This window comes from Glandiceps talaboti, chromosome 6 (genome assembly GCF_964340395.1).
Source record: "Glandiceps talaboti chromosome 6, keGlaTala1.1, whole genome shotgun sequence".
NCBI lineage: Eukaryota > Metazoa > Hemichordata > Enteropneusta > Spengelidae > Glandiceps > Glandiceps talaboti.
In genome coordinates this window covers 10,712,249-10,726,958 of record NC_135554.1, presented here as the reverse complement: position 1 = coordinate 10,726,958, position 14,710 = coordinate 10,712,249, and the positions used below count along the sequence as shown (strand labels likewise).

The window sequence follows — 14,710 nt, the reverse complement described above, 5'->3', positions numbered from 1 at the left end:
TCAGCTGTCTAGCACACAATTTACTTTAAAGTTCATACAAGTTAACAACTGAGAGAATACCTGCACATTCATGATTTGAAGCCGGTATTTTCCCAATCACAGTGTACACCTGCAATTAATGTATGTATGTATGTATGTATGTATGTATGTATGTATGTATGTATGCATGTGTGTGTGTGTGTGCGTGTGTTTGTGTATGTGTATATATGTATGTATGTATGTATGTATGTGTGTATGTATGTATGTGTGTGTGCGTGTGCGTGCGTGTGCGCGCGCATTGTGTGTGTGCGCGCGCAACAGAATTGTGTGAGGGATTGAGGATGGTGAGCTGTTCATGCGCAGACCAATCACACATACTTGAACACTATAAATGTTATCCTAGTGACCATACTGTTTTATCATACAACATACACGTTACAAGCCCAGAACTTGACGTGTTTCGTTAGTTGCTTTTCCTTTACGCACATGTATATAGAAAGTATCCAACTGTTTACTTCAACCTGGCAGCAATGTACCCAGGACTAAGAGAAGACTGAAAACGTGCTTCAACATTTTGCTGAGAATACCCATTTCAAAATGTAAGGAAATCAGCCATAATAAGATTTTGAATGCATCCTACAATGTTAAAGCATTTCTATTTTGTGTACGTAAATGGTAGTAGTTCATATTTCCAGTCAACCCACGAAGCACTATCTAATAAACAGGTGAAATCTGACTTGAGACTCAGACCGGTACTTAACAGTTCGACAGTAGTGTAGAAGTGTGAAACAGTAAACATTTAAATATAAATATGAACAACTTATAGGTGCGACGTTGTTAAATTAAGGTCATGTCATAAGGTAGGTAGAAGCAAATTCTCAGCAAAATGTTGACTCACGTTTTCAGTCTTTCCTTAGTTCTGGGTATTTTGCTGCCAGGTTTGCTCTTTTACAATGTTCTGACATATATTGCTAAATTGTGTGATTTTGAGAAGAGTAGTATATATAATATATATACACATAGGTTGTGCATGGTCCCGATTCGAATTTCTGTGTGACTTTGTTTCCTTGTACATAAAAAACTATATCACAATGAAACACGATATCATGCAATCAATGAGCCTTTTGTGATCTTTAAACACATTTAACCTTTATACTGCAAAGTAACCAAACTGAATTGTTATAAAACTCTCAAAAACTTTAATAAACACATTACTTACCAACGTTAAGCATTGTCAGTGCAAGGAACAGAACTATACGAACACCTTCCATGTTAAAAGGTTTATGTGTTCTTCCTTCCTGGTGAGGTCATTCCTAGCCGTGACCAGAGTGAAGTGCTTGCTGACAACGTCGCACGGGTTTGAACTGGATCAAATACGAGACTGAAGCACTCTGGGAAATATCAAGAGCTCAATGTCTCGTTAACCAATATACCAGTCCAGGCCTGTGGTACACTAGTAACAACTTTATGTACTACGCGTTGTCTGTCTCAATACTATCATTTTGAAAAGAAAATTGAAAAAAAAACCACCTGAATAGACAATGCTAGGCTTGACTATGTGCACTCATAAAGTATTTAAAACATCAATGTGTCGAACCGAATAGCTACAATGTAGATTTGAAAACAATGCAAAGCAGTTCATTCATTCATGAAAAAAAAAATAACCGACCACAGATTTAACTGTTCAAAGGTGACCAAATAAGAACAAAAAAGAAAACGCCACGGTTTGTGTGTGTGTGTGTGTGTGCGTGTGTGTGTGTGTGTGTGTGTGTGTGTGCGCGCGCGCGCGCGCCAGCGTACTCATGAGAAACTCATCATTGATGCCGTGTCTCTTTAACTGTGGTCACAGTAATTTGAGAAAATATCGACAGTAAAAGCTCGAACCCATTCCACCATAAGCCTCCACTATAGTTACATGGATACATACAAAACAGTCACAGCAAAATGCTATCTCAGATAGTACCTATGTATACATGAACGGTGAAATTATGTTCACAAATGGTTCCAAATGTACAAATTTATATCATATACAAACAATGTGCATGACGTTGCCCTAGGGACGGCACAACAGTAAAAACCCAAGCCATAGGATCACATACCCGGAACTAGATATTTTGCTGTACTTAACTCTTAATTACAATACCCATATACAGATATTTCGATATTTTCTGATGCTAACAACATTTGATCAAATGAAACAAACCTTTCTTTATAACAAAATAAAGAAATGAGTACTTGATTTTTGCATAAGCGTTAACATTTTGGTCACATTTATTCTGGATAAAGCTCATTTATATTAAGTTACATATCGTGAAAAAACTAGTATTTTGTCGAGTTTGACGAGAGAGGGCGTGCTTACTATTCCTAACCTAATTTCATCCTTTACCTTTATTTCATATACCCTATAAAAGATTTCGACCAAACAATATTGTACTTGTTTGGAGACGCTCGGGTTAATGATAAAAACAGCATAAATATCAATTAGTGTTTAATTTTTGCGGCTGGGATTGATTCGGTGAGATTTTGTTTGTGTTTTACTGATTACGTACTGCCCCCCCCCCGTCCTGTGATCGAGCCCTAATCAAATCATCTACACCTCCTTCAAAAAGGAATAAGGATTATGACGATCTCCATCGCAGATCCGTTGGAGACAAAAGACCACCATAATATCCTTCGTCCTGCCAATTAATACTGAAATCTGTGTATGATAACATGTAGAATGCAATGATACAATATATATTCATTAAATTCACATTGATAGCTGACTTCACAGTCCATAAGAGTTTGCTTTACAAATAGATTTGGCCGTTGTAAATATGAAATATCAAATTTAGGTTTGACCTATACTTGAAGAGACTAAACCATTTAACGCATTTTGAAGGATATTTTAGTTGGATAGTTATTTTGTCCTCGGTTTCTCTTCCGACAAAATAACACGTCTACCCCATAAGTATCCTGTTAGACATAACAATGACAATATTCAAGTTGGTTGCTTGGGGTATCAAGATTAGCAACATGTTCATACATTAAAAGCAGTTTATGTTTTTATGTAACATTTTTAAATGCAGGCAGATCAAAGAAGTGCTGGAATTATAAGTGTTATTAATGATAACATCAATATGTGACACATTTTAAGCTTGAAGTCAGACTTACACGTCTCGTGATAAAGGTTATTATTATTATTTTATTTATTCAAACTACGATGAGAACTTTAAATCACACAAGCACAAAATTTTAGACAAGAGAATATTGATTAACCTGTAACATTCATATAAATTCATTTTTGTATGTATTTCAATCATTTCCTTAATTCCTGTCTTGTGGAAAGAAAAGAACCGTAAGTGTTAGTCTAGTTCTGAATCTGAATAAGAAGAAAACACTACAGAATTAGTTATCATTTACGGTTTTTATCACCAAAAACCTTATATAACAAAGGTTTGGATTCTGGATAAAATACATTGAGTCATTTGTTTAATGACTTTGTATACAACGATATGTCTACGTCAGTATAAACATTGTCAACGATAATTTATGTGTCAATGTAATTGTAACATTAAATGTTTTAATCAATCATGTAACTGATGGTCGCACCGTCACAAAAGCTTAATAATTAAGGGGGGGGGGAGTTTGACGTCAATGCGATTGCTAAACTTCACTTTCGCACTTCTAACCGAATGTTGACGCCTTCAGTGATATCAAGTTCTGTATTTACTACCGTGATGTTGATAAGTTGACTAAAATTTACCTCTAATGTGATACAACGCTGGGTTTCCGGTAGTATTATAATGTGATGATGCTGTCCTTAGGAAACTATCAAGTTATATCTATAAGGCTTTTCAGAGACGTAAAGAAATTATGTCTTCAAGTTAAGTGTTGATTCTGATTTTTTTATAACTTTATCGTACCTCTGTATGTTTGTATGTAACTGTGCTTTGATTTCACTGTAATGTAGATCCCTTGATTTCACGCACTCTGTAACTGAAAGTCATGATCTGACTTTGAATTTTTTATAACCTCCTTGCAAATGGGCCGGAGGCCTGGAAATGCAATAAAACTATGATCCCTATGATGATCCCAGTATTATAATGTGTTCACCATTATGTTTTTACATTCTATCGATAGTACTGGCGTGACCGCCATCATTTTCATCATACTTTACATAATATATAAAGGTGTAGATGTCACACTTGTAAACGTTCGTTTAGGGGGAGGTGAGGGGTTGTCCTGAACGAGCGAAGTTCATTTATTAAGCTTGTGCAACATTGATCATATGCCAGAAATTGGTTCTTCAACGTAATTGAACTGATACTGATTGTGCGATCGTCCCTAAATTATATTTATTTTGTACAAAATAAGTTGAAAAACGACAGATGCACCCATTTATTTATTTTTATTTAAAGCTTTATTTCAGACCCATGGTCCAGAGAAGAACAAAAATATACCACAAGACAGCATAATTTTTACATAACAGACAAATACAAACAGAAAATATTACAAAAGGTATTATTTTAAAAGAAAAAAAAATCAATGTAAAATCTTCAACCAGTGGGCCTGAAGCCCACAGAACCGTACATCACAAGTAATAACACGATTAATCAGAACATTTTGGCTGTCAAAAAGACGTAACATAAACCTAAATGCCGCCTTTCTTCTCAAAACAGAGAGAGAATTAACTGAATTGGAAACAAACATGCTAGATTCACTGGCAGAACTTGGAAGTCCTATTAGTCTCCGGAACGCATTGTTGTGACAGACAATTATATTTTGCATACTACTTACATTGAAGTCTTACATAAATGGTTTCCGTAAATGTTATTGCAAAACGCTGTGAGGAGGCGCAGTTTCACCGATATAGCACATGCAGAAAACTTTCTCAATAAAAAGTTGGCTCTACCACAAAGTGATCTACGCTGTTTCAGGTCATCAGTAAAAACATGTCCCAAGTAAATAAAACTTGATACGAATTCGAGAAGATTCCCACAAAGGTTTTGTGGATGACTTAAAGTGTACACATTTAGATTTTCTAGCATTATAAATGATATCATGATCATCAGCATATTGTTCACAGAGATTAATAAGTTTCCTGAGGCCTTTGATAGATGGAAAGATGAGACACATATCGTCCGCATATGACAATTTATTAATTGCAATTCCACCCACCTCACAGCCAACCCTGGCACGAGACAGTGACCTGTTAAGTGAATCAACATAAACATTGAAAAGAAATGGGGATAAGATTCACCCTTGTCGGACTCCATTAGTTACGTTGAAAGACATGGAAAGAGAATTTGACCAACGAGTACAAAACCTTTGTATTACAAACCAATTTGAAAGTAGCCGAACAATATCGGTCGGCACTGATCTGTCAATCATTTTCTTTAAGAGAGTCCAGTGATTCATGATCGAACGCCTTTTCAGCGTCAAGGAAACATACGAAGGCTGGGCTGCTATTCGACTTATAATACCTGATTGTCTCTTTAAGTAAAAATATACACATATCAGTGCCATGAGCTTTCTTAAAACCAAATTAATTGTCAGATGTATACAAGTTATGTTCGCATCTACAAAGTAAAACATATTCAAGAACCTTTGAAAAACATGCTAGTTAGCGCAATGGGTCGGTAATTGTTCTTGTTCTAGAGATCTGAAGTTTTATCTTTAACTATGGGAACAAGATTAACATTTGCAATACTATCTGGTACTTCGAATTCACCGTGGACAAGCATGGCAAAAAAGCAAAGGGCAACATGAACTGCCAGTCTACTGCTTGCATATTTGAGATGTTCGGCACTCAGGCCATCAGAGCCTGGAGACTTACCAGATGGAAGGTCATTGAAAAACTTACGAATTTCATCAGTATTTACATTTAACACTTGCGAAAAGACACAATTTTCAAACGCATTCTCTACCTCAGACTTATGCTTCAAATTACTGACAGAATTCAACAGATATTTAAAATGACTGCCCCACATGTCCGCTATTTGTTGTTCACCAGTTGCATCGTTTATACTCGTTGCTAGGGGAACTCTTATTATTACATTATTACATTATTATTAATGTCAGCAACTGCAGCCCAAAATTGTCTATGATCATTTTGCAGCAGCGCACGAGCCATTCCATCTGCACGATTTTGCGTTTCATCTTTCCGACATTGTCTCAGAGCATATTTATATCGAGATTTACATTGACGCATATAATCAGCTACTGGTCCATTGAAGTTGTTCGTGCCAAAAGCCAGGCACACTAGATATTGTTGTGGTATAGTTTCTTTTGCATCTTGGTCAATAGGAGGAGAAAACGGCCTTTATATCAGATGGCAACTTATATTTCAGCTGATTAGTGGACAAGGCATGAAGCGAAAAGGTATTAGCACTATTTTTTATTGTTAGAAGATTTGAGCGTTATTAGATCTAAATGTGTGGATATTAATCAAAATATCATGGAAAATGGAAATATGTGTGCTTCTAGGAATTAAAATTGGCATTTTAAAAAAAAAAACATTGTTTTAAAAACAACAACATTCTGTTTGCTTAGTAAGTTCAAATTATTTCAACCAAGTAAATAGCCAAGTTATAAATGCTAATGAATGTGGATGCTTTCGAAATATGATAAAGTGCCCACTGTCTCTGTGAATGTGATTTTAAAAGGTACCATTGTATTCTAGGTAGTCTATGTACATTATTTTGTGAGTGGTTTGTTTTTGGTTATTGTGGTGTTATTTTGGAAAATTTTCATAAGCTGGAAACTTCACATCACAGTATTGGACGACCACTTCATAACAGAGTTGGTATTCATCCTGTAATACAGAAAGTACAAGTATGATTAAGATGTGACATCCCAATAGGCCTTTCCAATATTTGCCGTGTTGGCGCTCTCCTTCCTGACTGTGTACCTTGGGAGTATACATGGTATAAGTTACTCGGTTAACCATAGAGTGCTTCTGCTTTCCTCGATGTCTGAGCAATACAAACAACATTCCCGATTTACACTTCTGCAGAAGGATACCAAGGGAAAAAGCTCTTAAGAAACTGTACTATGAGGTGATGATACCCCCAATTGAGCGATGGTGCTATATTCTCCTATTTGCAGTCTGGAATGGCCAACTGATAAACATTCTTATTGCAGTCATATGATTCGTTTATTTTGTTATCTGAGAATGCACTATATTCTGTCAATAAACAAAAATCACTATGTTTGTAAACATAACATGTTTTCAATAGGTATCAAGATTATATGGAACACAACCTCCAAACATATATTTGAACATATTCAGAATGCTAGAGGTATGCTAGGCAACTTAAATGAGAAATTACAATGTTCTCACCATTGTTTCAACCATTTTAGGTCGTTTCATTCTGGCAGTTTTCACAGCCTGGAATACGTCTACAATTTGTTCTTCTTTAGCTCGTTCACAAGCTGACACTGCAGCACAGTAGACACCACTACGACCAATACCATTTCTATGAATAAAAATGTACTTTAAATTATTCATTTGCGTATCAAATGAGAAAACATGAATTTAGTCGACCTGTAACATGTTGAGAGGTCATCCATATTCGCTCGAAGAATATTGTAACAATACAATTACTGTTGATTAAAAAAAACCACTCGTTTTGTTCATTTTTTCCAGGACTGAATTTTCATTTTGAACATTCATATATAGAAGAGCTGTTTCTTCCTTATTTGTCATCCCGAACTTTAATATTATTACTGAATACATTTATTAATCAGGGAGAGTGCGTTAATTGTTTACTCAAGTGTGGTCTGTTTTGTCACATACATTGTGCTGTTGACGATTCTGTTCCAACATACTCGATATAAGTCATATTGTGTACACCAATCTATAACCTCGACGAATGGCTTTAAGACATGTCTAATTACATAAAATGCACAGCAACAGGTCACGTACTCACGTGCAATAGTAACAAGTAATGTACTCACAAACAGTGCACAGTGACAGGTCCTTTTCCAGATTGGTTTTGCCATTTTTCAACCATCTCCATCACTTCAATGATTGCTTGTTTGAAAGTTTGATTTTCCACATCAGAAGGCCATATCAGTAACTGAAACTGCTTTATCAAGATGGATTCGTTATTATCCTAGTACAAAAACAAAGGGAAAAATTATCATTCAAGTTGTATTGTAAGATGATTTAAATAAAATCAATGTCAAGAAAGAAATGTCACTTTCAGTAAGCACCAATTACACTGCAATTTAACAGCTTTAAATGATATCAAGTACTTACAAGTGAAAGTTGGAACACTCTGCAGATAATATTATCTGTTTTCTTTGTACTCAACATTTCCACTTCAAATGGTCCATAATGTTGGACCGAGGTGCTTGGCCAATACTGTCCATCCACCTGAAATTAAATACACAGGATAATTGACACCGTGACACTCTGATGCTAACATACTATACTATTTCATAAAAAGATGAAGGCAGTTTAATCCACGAGAGCCTTCTTGTTGTCCTATATATACAACCGTACTAACTATAACTATATGCTGAAATAATGGCGGATTTGCATCATAAGTCATATGGTTTACACAAAAGTATATTTCCTGTATCGCGATTGTAACCCCAAACTCACGTTAGTTTTGTTGTCCATGTCATTCAACATAACAATTGTATATGACTTGTGGTCGTAAACCATTCTCCAGAAGTCAACCACAGTGTCAGGGAGTGGCATTTGTGTTACCAGGAAGGCATCCTTTCTTGTGTAAGCCTGAAATGAAATATAAAAACCGCACTGATACAATCATTATAACGTTTACTATCTTACCATGCTCAACAATTTGCTATGTACACATACCTGTACTCATGTCGTTTATGCAAACGAAATATCACACAGTTTCAATCAAAATACAATAAATTGGAAGGACTTCTAAGAAAAGAAATTTCTCAGCGATTCCTTCATCCATATGAACCAATTCATTCAATTAACATATTTCATACATTATGACAACATTCAGATTGCATACACATTACATAATCAACCACGATAAATCTCACTGAAGGTAAATTAGTATGTAGACAATACACTGCACCTCGTGACGTTTTTTTCCTCATCTAAATTGTATTATACTCACGTCAACAAAGCTGGCATTGATGTAATCCGTAGTATTCGTATTCCTGACACTAGTCAGTAACTTTGGTCTATATTTATCAACTGGAAAAGTTAAGGAAAACAATGTGAATTATGTCTTCGAGGCATCACAAAGAAATTACTTTTTTTCTTGTCTATTGAAGGCATAAAGACACAAAGGAGAATTGGATGGTCTCAATATTAAAACTCATCTCAAAGGGTTTCCAAAATGTCTGACTAGCTTTCGCCCTGTCAACAGGGCATCATCAGATCAGTAAGGCATACATATTGAAGGCATAAATAACTATTTTCAGCTTTTAATGAAAACAAGCTGAAGGGAGACGTTACTAGTACCATATTAGCGCTTTTCCTTGCTGTCTTCAGAGTACTTTGGAAACTTTAACTCCTACCTACACAGTAACTAAGTCGCTTTATACGTTCAACACCCGGGAAGCAAACGATACTGAAGCGACCTGTACATTAATTCGTTCATCATTTTACACTTTTATAACCTTTCATCAAATGTTTGTGTCATATTGATACTTACTTGGTAATATATCCATATATCTATTCTTCTTCATGTTTTTAGGAAGTCGCCCATTCTTACATTCTGCTGGTTTTGGCTGTGGACTTTCCTCATTCAATTTCTACAACAAAGTTCATAATGTGAATTTTTTATATGAAATCACATATCTCAATATTTACTCTTGAAATTGTAATGAAAATTGTCATTGAGATGTAAACATATACGAGAATTGTGTCACCGATTTAACCATGTTAATTGAGTATATGTTTGACATAGTGGAATGGAAACAAACAACATAATATTCAGACCTCCCATTCTGACTGCAATGGTGTCTTCTTGTTCTTGAATTTAATGGCCGTCAGTTTCTCAAAAACTCGTTTGATGTTCGCGACTGCAATAGTTGTGTCCAACAATCGTGTTGTTTTATCCAGAGAGATGTAAGTAGATGTTGACTAGAAACGAAATAGAATGACCCAGGTGAGAACCAAGGATCTTATGTGGCTGTTGTCTGTAATGGTATGTATGTATGTATGTATGTATGTATGTATGTATGTATGTATGTATGTATGTATGTATTCAATTGAACATTAATGTTACATTCTTTAAGTTTTTTGCCAATCTCACTCGTGTGTACACGGCTAAATAAATAGATGTATGTATGTATGTATGTATGTATGTATGTATGTATGTATGTATGTGATGTATTGAGTTTAATTAATCTCGTACATCCACATACCAAAGCTGTTTGGAAGAACAACATTGTGCTTAAATGGTAATAACATATTTATCGTAATTACCTCTTTTTCGATGGTGGTGTATACTTCGTTCTTTATTTTGATATTGTGGTCAGATGTCATTCCTACCTCATCAGAGTCCGATTGAATAGGTTCATATGGATTCTCAGACTCAAGATTAACTACTTTGTCATGTCCAAACCTAGAGTTCGACATGGTGTTTACATACTGAGGAATTTCACCTGAAGGGGTTAAATAACATAACGAAGAAATACTGGTATAGTTATAAGAATAGAAAGTATATATGGTCTCTTGGTACTGGTATAGTTATAGGAATAGAAAGTATATATGGTCTCTTGGCACTGGTATAGTTATAGGAATAGAAAGCATATATGGTCTCTTGGTACTGGTATAGTTATAAGAATAGAAAGTATGTATGGTCTCTTGGTACTGGTATAGTTATAGGAATAGAAAGTATATATGGTCTCTTGGTACTGGTATAGTTATAGGAATAGAAAGTATATATGGTCTCTTGGTACTGGTATAGTTATAGGAATAGAAAGTATATATGGTCTCTTGGTACTGGTATAGTTATAGGAATAGAAAGTATATATGGTCTCTTGGTACTGGTATAGTTAAAGGAATAGAAAGTATATATGGTCTCTTGGTACTGGTATAGTTATAAGAATAGAAAGTATATATGGTCTCTTGGTACTGGTATAGTTATAAGAATAGAAAGTATATATGGTCTCTTGGTACTGGTATAGTTATAGGAATAGTAAGTATATACGGTCTCTTGGTACTGGTATAGTTATAGGAATAGAAAGTATATATGGTATCTTGGTACTGGTATAGTTATAAGAATAGAAAGTATATATGGTCTCTTGGTACTGGTATAGTTATAGGAATAGAAAGTATATATGGTCTCTTGGTACTGGTATAGTTATAAGAATAGAAAGTATATACGGTCTCTTGGTACTGGTATAGTTATAGGAATAGAAAGTATATATGGTCTCTTGGTACTGGTATAGTTATAGGAATAGAAAGTATATATGGTCTCTTGGCACTGGTATAGTTATAAGAATAGAAAGTATATACGGTCTCTTGGTACTGGTATAGTTATAGGAATAGAAAGTATATATGGTCTCTTGGTACTGGTATAGTTATAGGAATAGAAAGTATATATGGTCTCTTGGTACTGGTATAGTTATAGGAATAGAAAGTATATATGGTCTCTTTCTTATAAACCACACAAAACATTCACACAGCCAATGTTCTCTCGTATCACATCTCCTTTTTCATTTTATTCTTTCTCGTCTATTTTTTGCTTATCTACATGACAATGTATGGACTCACCATTACTTTAAACCTGAACGTTTATGCTGTCATAATTGATTTGCACCAAGTACATACCTTGTTCAGCATTGACATCATTCTGTTCCATTTCGGTACATGGTATTGGTGCTTCTTGCGTATATTTCTCTTTTTGTCTGCTATTTAGTCTGTTCAGTAAAATGTCTTATGTTAATCCCAATACTTTATGCGTTATATGTTTGTGTAATCATTATACAATGAATAGTGAAATTTCATTATTTCCTTTCTTGAATATTAATAACTGTTACAACTGATGACAAGGTTTACAATGATGGTAAATGTTTCACAAGTACATAGCTTTATAAAAAAAATTGCATCTCGGTGATAATGCTTGAAATACGTTATCATTAGACTTTGCATAATTTATTGGTGACTTACCTTCGTTTATAGAAAACAACACCAATTAAAATACCAACAATGAGTAAAGCCGCCAAAATTCCTCCAATTATTGCTCCAATTGGTGAACTTGTTCCACTGGCAGACCCGCCTGCTATAAATGTGTTATAATAAAAGTAAATTTATTATGTTATTAGATTCAGAGTCCATTATCTTACCACTTTCATTAAATCCCTTCTAAGAAACTATTATTTCTGTTGTTTGTCAAAGAAGATATACATAGTGTAGAAGTTTGCCCAGCTCAAATCAAAATAATCTAATTTGATCTAATAATAAAAAAAAAAGTGTGTTGCAAAGTTCAAAGAGTATCCAAACAGAATGATGTATTGTACAAATCGTTTTCACAGTAATAATAATAAACAAGACTATACCTTTAAACGATGTTCTTGGTTCATTATCCAGAGTATAGAAGGTTTCCTGACATACAATGGAAATCAAAAATGATAACATGAATATTAATTAGCGATGTTTGTCCATGATGTTTTACATAAAAGACTACCAAGCATCTTCCACGATTACTTCACTACAATTAGCCATTCTTATTCAACACGGCAAAGCAGGAGAAGCGATTTGAATATTCCAAGAACAAAACATAGGTCGGGCCAATTCAGCATAAAATATGCAGGTGCGAAACTATGGAATAAAATACCAGTGCATATTAGGACTATACAATGCAGGTCAGAGTTTAAGCGGGAATTTAAAAAATGTCTACAGTCTGGTTGTTTCGGGATCTAGAGCTCATGTTTAATTTATTTTGTAATTTCAGTGTATTTCCATGTATCATCTACCACGTTAAATAGTCTTGATTGAAACAGGGCAAAATTAAATGATAAGTGTCATATGTTTTGTGAGGGGAGGACTCGATTAGTTGTGTAACAACTACTTCCACACCCTTTTCCCGAATAACACGTTTATGTATATACATAAGGATATTTAGTTCTGTTCTGTATCACATTTTTTTTTGTACGTGGGAATAAATTATTATTATTATTATTATTATTATTATTATTAACATGACAACGGGTTGCATTTTGCCAATTCAAAATACATTTTGCTACAGTATAATTAAATAATAAGTATAATTTTATATTAAACAGTTCAATCCTCACCCCTGTGACATAACTTTCAAAACCATAGTAGATGTAATAGTGTATTCCTCGTATCAGTGGAGCATTGAAGTAACCACCATACACACCACCATCTCCAATTATAAAAGTATCTGGTAAGTCTGCCAGTGGAATTGATGCAGTAATGTAGTATGGTAAGTTACTGTTATTGTAGCTGGATAGTTGATCAGGATCTACTTCTCGTTTCCTTCTCTTTGCAGATATCTCATCGTATTCAACAACAATAACATAATCACTGAAATAAATTATTTGAAGAGTAAACCTATGACCGTAGATAAATTGATTTAAGCTTGATCCCTCTACTCTGTTTCATGGAATTAGTATTCTAAATGACCCCTCTAGTTTAATTTTGTCAAATTCCTTTTCTCCAAGTCCCATAACAACGTTATGGTCAATACTATAGAACATTGTGGCAACCCTTTGTTCAAAATGCCTTACGTATACTTTTAAAGATGTCCCTCACTTGTACATGTTTCTATAACTACTTACAGAAGGGTAGAATCACTCGATAGTGTGGTATCTTCTGACAGTTGAGGCAATGTAACAACTACAGTAGAATCAGTGATAGACCTTGGTTCTGATTGGTCTTCTGAGAAGGACAGTTCTTCTGACACATCAACTGAAAAGGAAATGTATATGGTATAATAATTTTGCCAACGTTTCCAATGTAACATTGTTGCAAGCAAAATGTTAACAACAAACTAGGAGTAGAAATAAGACGATACTGTACATGCAAATTATATGATATAATATGTATTGTGGGGTTTTAGAAAAATTGCCTTCATTAACAAATACTGCATTGGTCATTATTCTTATGGTTATTTATTATCTTGACGGAGAGTAATAACTTTGAATATAATCTAACGTTTGCGAAATGAATGAAATTTTCTATATATGTAAATACAAAATACGGTAGAATCATGTGAATGTAATATTTGCCATGGCATATTCCAACTGTAAGCTTGGTTGCAATTCCTACCACCATTTCTCATTTTGCCTTGTACGATATTGAATATCGTCAGTTTAATTATCATTTTCGATATTTTCGTAGCTAAGAATTCCCCTAACAAATTGTAAATGATAAAATATACCTAGCCATCCCATACCTGTAAAAGTGGTACCAGTATTTATGATATTAGGTTCTCCAAATCCTTTGGAAGTGCTTGCATTCACCTTTATTTCATATGTGGTTCCAGCACTTAAATTAGTGAGAGTGAAAGAGTATACATTTGCATCAACAAGAAAAGACTTGGCCTCTACCTCGGTATTTGTGAAGACAGATTCGCCAGAAAAGTACTCCACCTACGAAACATGAGCAGATCGATATTTCATAAACTATTATAGATAATATTATTCATTGAAATATAGCATAGAACTGTATGGTATAAAGGGAAACTGCTCGTATTATGATTAACATAGATATATAATGTATTGCTAGTAATGGCCAATTTTCTTTGATAATAATTGAATATTTCATTCACCAAAC

At 34.5% G+C, this 14,710-nt stretch overlaps 1 protein-coding gene across 1 annotated transcript in view; it reads right to left on the bottom strand.

Annotated features, from left to right (window-relative positions):
- Positions 1-6,694: 6,694 nt before the first annotated feature.
- Positions 6,695-14,710, bottom strand: part of LOC144436824 (receptor-type tyrosine-protein phosphatase F-like) — a 30,895-nt gene continuing 22,879 nt past the window's right edge. The window contains exons 15-29 of the mRNA XM_078125683.1: positions 14,331-14,526; positions 13,714-13,843; positions 13,207-13,459; positions 12,469-12,514; positions 12,080-12,191; positions 11,741-11,829; positions 10,457-10,569; positions 9,902-10,045; positions 9,615-9,714; positions 9,072-9,151; positions 8,573-8,707; positions 8,225-8,341; positions 7,921-8,078; positions 7,304-7,439; positions 6,695-6,775 (exon numbers count right to left, since the gene is read on the bottom strand). Coding sequence (XP_077981809.1) covers positions 6,695-6,775; positions 7,304-7,439; positions 7,921-8,078; positions 8,225-8,341; positions 8,573-8,707; positions 9,072-9,151; positions 9,615-9,714; positions 9,902-10,045; positions 10,457-10,569; positions 11,741-11,829; positions 12,080-12,191; positions 12,469-12,514; positions 13,207-13,459; positions 13,714-13,843; positions 14,331-14,526 — 1,890 coding nt within the window. The remainder of the gene's footprint in view (positions 6,776-7,303; positions 7,440-7,920; positions 8,079-8,224; positions 8,342-8,572; positions 8,708-9,071; positions 9,152-9,614; positions 9,715-9,901; positions 10,046-10,456; positions 10,570-11,740; positions 11,830-12,079; positions 12,192-12,468; positions 12,515-13,206; positions 13,460-13,713; positions 13,844-14,330; positions 14,527-14,710) is intronic.